General features: G+C 42.4%; 1 protein-coding gene across 2 annotated transcripts in view; it reads right to left on the minus strand.

The window, feature by feature from the left end:
- The window catches only part of SGCD (sarcoglycan, delta (35kDa dystrophin-associated glycoprotein)), a 429,759-nt gene extending 425,692 nt beyond the window's left edge, over positions 1–4,067 (minus strand). The window contains exons 1-2 of one of the 2 annotated variants that reach the window (XM_011966717.1): positions 3,581–4,061; positions 1,233–1,278 (exon numbers count right to left, since the gene is read on the minus strand). In XM_011966717.1, the coding sequence (XP_011822107.1) occupies positions 1,233–1,235 (3 nt within the window). In that variant the 5' untranslated portion in view covers positions 1,236–1,278; positions 3,581–4,061. Of the gene's footprint in view, positions 1–1,232; positions 1,279–3,580 lie in introns of both variants that reach the window. The other variant, XM_011966718.1, reaches the window with a different exon arrangement.
- Between the last annotated feature and the right edge of the window lie 1,933 nt (positions 4,068–6,000).

Genomic DNA, 6,000 nt, shown 5'->3' on the forward strand with positions numbered 1-6,000 from the left:
CTCAGTTCACAATATAACCACTTTTCTTCCACAGCAAGATGATACCCCATTCCATTTTTTTTTTCTTTCTTGCTGTGCTTCCTCTCCCTACAATCACCCTCTTCCTTTTTGGTTAACAGATGTGTGAAGTCCTCACCATGGATGTGCATTGTTCAGATGACTAAGTTGAGTTCAATGAGCCATAGTTTTTGTCAGGAGAAGGCTCACTGAAATATGTTCAGAGAAGAGTAAAGAAAGAGAGCAGCAAAAGTTGGAGAAATGGGTGAAATGACTCAAGATGCCCACCCTTAAGGGAGACAGACTAAGAGTTATTCTTGAAGAAAAGGAAGAGCCTCAGAATTACAAAAATCATAGGTTGTGAAAACAGAAAACAATTCAGAGGTATCAGATCATCTTACAGATGGGAAATCTGAGATCTGAAGATGAATGGAGCCAAACCTGAGCTAAGATTTCTGACCACCTCTACCTTTCCTCCCTCTCTCAACCCCACTTCTGCTCCTAGTACCAGCACGTTCCTCAGACGTGGCTTAGGAAACTATCCAAGATGCTTGAAACCAGAAGTGTTTCTGACTTCAGATTTTTTGGATTTTGGAATATTTGCATTATACTTACAATTGAACATTCCAAATCTGAAAATCCAAAATCTGAAATGTTCCAATAAATAATTCCTTTGAGCACCATGTCAGTGCTCAAAAAATTTTAAATTTTGGAACGTTTCAGAGTTCAGATTTTTGGATTTGGGAAGCTCAACACATGTACAATCAACAATGTAGTATATGCCCTTGGAGTTTTTCTTCAGATGGACTCTTGCTCTGTCACCCAGGCTGGAGTGCAGTGGCGCCATCTCGGCTCCTGCAAGCTCCACCTCCTGGGTTCATGCTTTTCTCCTGCCTCAGCCTCCCGAGTAGCTGGGACTACAGGTGCCCACCACCACAACTGGCTAATTTTTGGTATTTTTAGTATAGATGGGGTTTCACCACGTTAGCCAGGATGGTCTCGATCTCCTGACCTCGTGATCCACCCGCCTCAGCCTCCCAAAGTTCTGGGATTACAGGTATGAGTCACTGTGCCCGGCCTGGAGATTTTTTAAAATAAAAAAGTAAAATTAAACACCTGTCTTCATCAGGATAAGGCATATATAACACTTTGTTCTCTCTTTCGAAAGTTTATGTTAATAATAAAATGACCATGGGCAGGGCCTTGAACAAGCTTTGCTCCCGGGAATTACTCACCATCTCCACCTGGTCCCTTCACTCAACACTCCCGGCAGTAATGTCTCTGCAAGGAACAAATATGGGTTAAAAATAAGGCCTTAAGAGCCTGCCCCCTCCTTGCCTAGGAAATCTGAACCCTCAGGCAATGCCATTCTTACAAAATGTGCTTTCTGATTACTTCCAGAAGGCAGGGCAGGCTGACCATGCAGTCTCCTGTGGTGAAGTGGCTAAAAGAATTCTCTTCACCAAGGCCACCGAGTATCTGCACACTTTCAGTCCAACAAATCAGTGCCTGGTGGCTTTGGCTGTTTCTAACATGTGTGTTTCATTCCTGTGCCGAGGGCTCCTCCCTGCACTCTCACTGCCCAGTTTGTGGTGTGGCCATTCCTCGCCCTTCACTGCCTCCACCTCTGCCCTGGATTTCTTCCTCTGTATCCTTCTCCCTTCTGCTGCTTACTTTTTCTCTTCAGATGTCAAAGAGAGCTTGACTTTTCCCTACTTTACTTCTAAAAAAGAGAGAAACTATAGAGTTTCTACCAAGTTTCAGGCACTGCTCTTTATAATCCTGCAACCTGGAGTTGCTATTTCACGCCTCTTCTGCTCAATGCTTGATGCACGCTAAATATAGAGGAGTATGACACCCGAGCTCATGGAAGGCTCCCTTTTTCATTGGCAGTGGGCTTGGCTGTGGTTCATGGCAGTTCCTAATCTGTCTTGGCATTTTTCTCACTCATTAGGCACTTTAGGAGAAAAAAAATAAGGTCACAGTCCATCCTGACTTCTAACTACACCCCCTTCCTTTCCTCAAGTCCTGAGGTCCCCAAACCCTCCCCACACCACCCCAATACAAACATGAAATTAATAAAAGAAAATGTTCATGAGCCATCTCTTAGAATAAAGATATCCTGCTGCCAGTCCTGTCCCAGTTCCCTCCTCCAAGTACAACACTGTGGAAGAAAAAAGAAAATTGCTGGCTGAAAATCCTGACCTTTTACCAATAGGACAGAATGTGTGCCTTCTCATTCTAGGTCCTATGCAGAGGAAGCAATGAGAAACGCTGGCTCTCCACTTTTCTTTCAGCATTAACCTCAGGCTCTTCTATTAGCTACTTGTTTAAAGATTGTAGGACACAAGTAAATGCACACCTGTTGTCACAGAGATCTACCCTAAGAGGTCTAGTCACTCCTCAGCTACTCAAGAAGTATCCAAGATTCCATTCATTCGTCCATCTCCCCAACTAGACTCTTCGCCAAGCCCCCTTCGGAAAAAACCAATGTTGTCACAGATTGCTGCGCTAGTAATCGTAAAGCAGTTGTAAGGTTTAGCTTGGCTTTGGGCCGAACCAGTCTCTCAAATGCAATGACACCGTACTGTGTGTTTTCTAAATGCTGTACTTAAAACAAGGTATAGCTTTCCAATGACAGAATATCTGTATTGCAATAGAGTTGATAAGGAAGCACCAAAACTGAGGAAGAAAACTGAGACCCCTGTTGTGCTGAAAATTTTCAAAACTTTGATTTTTATAAAAAGCTCTTTTTCAGTAAGGTGCAAAATAAGACCAAGCAATCAATGAAATAAAATTCACACCATTATGTCTCTGTCCTTTAAGAAGTATTTTGAGTAAACTGCCATTTTCTGTTACTTTTTTATTATCTATGTTTCCTAAAATACAGAAGTATTTTTGAGAGTAAAACTGTAAATTACTTCAAGTGAGAAAATTAGAAATGATTATAGAAACAGAATTACAAACGTTGATCCAGCATACTTCTAGGCAAATGTATCACTGACAGTCAAATCCCAGATAATGACAGTCAAACTCCTATAGAAAAGATTTTAGAAATCCATACACACATATCTGTTTCGACACTCTGAAAGTGTCATCCAACGTAGAAACTTCAAACTCTGATTCCCTCCTAAAATGAGAGCCATTTTCTGCTATGTAAAAAAAAAAAACAAAAACCAAAAAACCTCCCCGTTAAAACTCTTGTGAAGCGAAGCACACAGTTTCATCTAAAATTATCTTCCTTGCCAGTGAACGGCCCTTCCACGCAGAAAGGAAAAGTTACAGATGGTTGGAGCAGGGTGACAACATAAGGAATTCACATACTTCTCTTTACACAATAATGTTGCCAGCTAAATCCTAACTTTCAAAAAAAGTCTCTGCCCTGCTGAAAATCAGACCTTAAAGGGGGAAACGCACAGATTGGAGCCCCACGCCAATTGTTTACATGACCGAGTTCTAACTTGCTAATTCACACACACACACATGCACACACTAAAAACTCGGAGTGGCTGCAAACATAGCAGGCAGACAGCTTAGAAAGTGAACAGACGCGTGCAAACGCAAGAACTGAACAGTACCCTACCTCTCTTGTCCGTTTCACAAACCGGCCGATGAAAACCGCCCGTGATCCCAGGGCGTGCTGAGCAGCTCTGAAGGAGGTGGCCACTCGGCCCGCTGAGTGTGAGCAGGCCCAGCCTGTGCTCAGAAGCTGCCCCAGTCAGATTTTCCAACTGCAGAACTGCAGCCAAGTCCCTGCCCATGCCTGAAGAATTTCCTGAACAGCATTCCCGTTCTTTTTCGGACTGCTTTGAAACTGTACTCTGTACTTCAGTATGACTTTGTCAGACCGACTCACAGCTACTGGGCTGTCTCCAGTTATCAATGGGAAACACATGTGTCAAGCACCGGCTCACTCCCCTGCAACAGCGCTCACGGTGTCTGCCGGGCTCCTACTCACAACCAGAAAGAAAACTGCTTCTACAACCAATTCTGATTTTTCAGCCATTCTCCACACAGCCTCTGCTCTGTAGTGCTAGATACTGGAGATAAGTCCTCTCTTTCTTCTGCTCAACACTGCTCCTTTTTCACTTGCTCCTTACCCTAGAGTCCCCAGCTGACCCCTGTCAGCCCCCTGAGCTCTTGCCAGTCCTGATAACAAGCTTATTACAGCTGAGAGATGTAAATTCTAATTTGTTCTCCCTACCTGCCGCTTCCTAAGTCTTTGCTCAAAATTTCAATTGCTGGAGGGGGAGCAATATTTTTAGCATTTCCACACTGGTACAGTTCTTCGGAGCTGTCCCCTCAACCTGATATGTACATCTTTTGCTACAGCAACTAAAAATAATGCAATTATTTTTCAGGCACTTTTGTTGCTCTCTGCTCTGTAAAAGTGCTGGTCCAAAAATGTAACATTTTATAGGCTGTTGCAATGTGTGTTACGGTTATGGAAAATAGAAAAGAATGTACTTTGAATCAGAATGCGTCCTAATTCTGTGCACCTGTGAGTATTTCTGGCTGACACTCCCTCATGATGCCCTGTGTACATTCTGCTGGATTTGGTGCTCTGTCTTTGACATTTTCCCTTTCCATGCAACCTCAAAACAGGAGGAGGACACCCCTCTTCTCCCACACTGAAAAACCCCCATATCTAAAGAGCCAGACTAAGTTGTCAAGGTAACATTATAGAAAAGAGGTGATTTAAAGAGACAGGAACATTTGTTTTGAACTGTTTCTTTTTTCTGTTTTGCTATTAACATTTTACTTCCAAAAATCACATCCCATTGGCAACTTATTCTAAAGAACTGGCTTGCCAGAGTTTAACTGTTGTATGTTCTTGAGGGGATGTTGTAAGTAATAGGATTCAGGGGTCTTGAGTTTAGCATCAAATTACAGTGGGTGCTTTCAGCAGGATTAGATTTTCACCTCGGCAAGTAGTGGGGTGGGGCGGGGGGCAGTGTGGGGAGGTGTGTGTGCACATCTAAGGCCCAGATGCAATTACAGAATCAGATCTTTGGAGTTGGAAGACACTCCAGAGATCATCCAATCCAAATTGTTTCTACCCTTCATTTTACAGAGGGAAGTAGAGGCCCAGACAAATGAGATGACTTGTGCAGGGTTTGAAAGACAGTTAATACCAGAGCTGAAGCTGGAAATGGGATTGGTGCTCTCTTTTTCTGTGTGCTTTCTCTACTGCAGCATAATTTGGGAAGGTGATATCATCTAGCCTTCTAATCAGATAGCCTGGGTCTAATCATAGCTCTGCATCTTAGTGGCTATAAACCCTGGTCAGCTTGCTTAACCTCTCTCGATCTGTTTCCTCATCTGTGAAATGGGAACAATAATAGAATCTATCGACAGAATTGTTAAGGATTCAGTGAGATAATCTGTGTAAAGTGTTTATGACTGCCTATAAATACATTTTGGTTTTTTTTTTTAATGGAGCAAAAGCCAAACCTTTTCTCTAACCTAAAAGCAAAGTTGTACTCTCCCATCTAGTGTGAGTTCTAGAATAAAGTATTTGAGTGGCTAGTTTTCTGCTGCTTTAACTTTATGTAATAGGGGCCTATCACCTTAAACTTGGAGAACTGTCCTGAAACCTTACTGGAACATTAAGCCAGCCACACCGCTACTTTCCATTTATTCCCTAAACATAACACTGAAGTTTTTCCTTGAGATTAACTCACAGAAAAGAAAAACAGCAAGATCAAATCTGCAGTCAGTTACACGGGGCTGAACAAAGTGTCATTCTAGAGAACTGGCCTTTCTCTTTATACCTTAAGAGCTCAAAATTATCATTCTATAAATAGAAGACTATTAACAATTATAATGTCCATGTTTGGAAACGGCAAAGTCCTAAATGAACAACAACAGCAAAATAAAATCCCACAAGTTGAGGAAGAAATCTTTCGGAGAAAATAGCTGCTACAAATTCTAAAGAATCAGATTTCTACGTGGGGTTCCACAGCTTTTGTCTTAGAGCCAGTGGTAGCAAATGGCTAATGA

The sequence above is a fragment of the Mandrillus leucophaeus genome, unplaced genomic scaffold, assembly GCF_000951045.1.
Source record: "Mandrillus leucophaeus isolate KB7577 unplaced genomic scaffold, Mleu.le_1.0 Scaffold77, whole genome shotgun sequence".
Lineage (NCBI taxonomy): Eukaryota > Metazoa > Chordata > Mammalia > Primates > Cercopithecidae > Mandrillus > Mandrillus leucophaeus.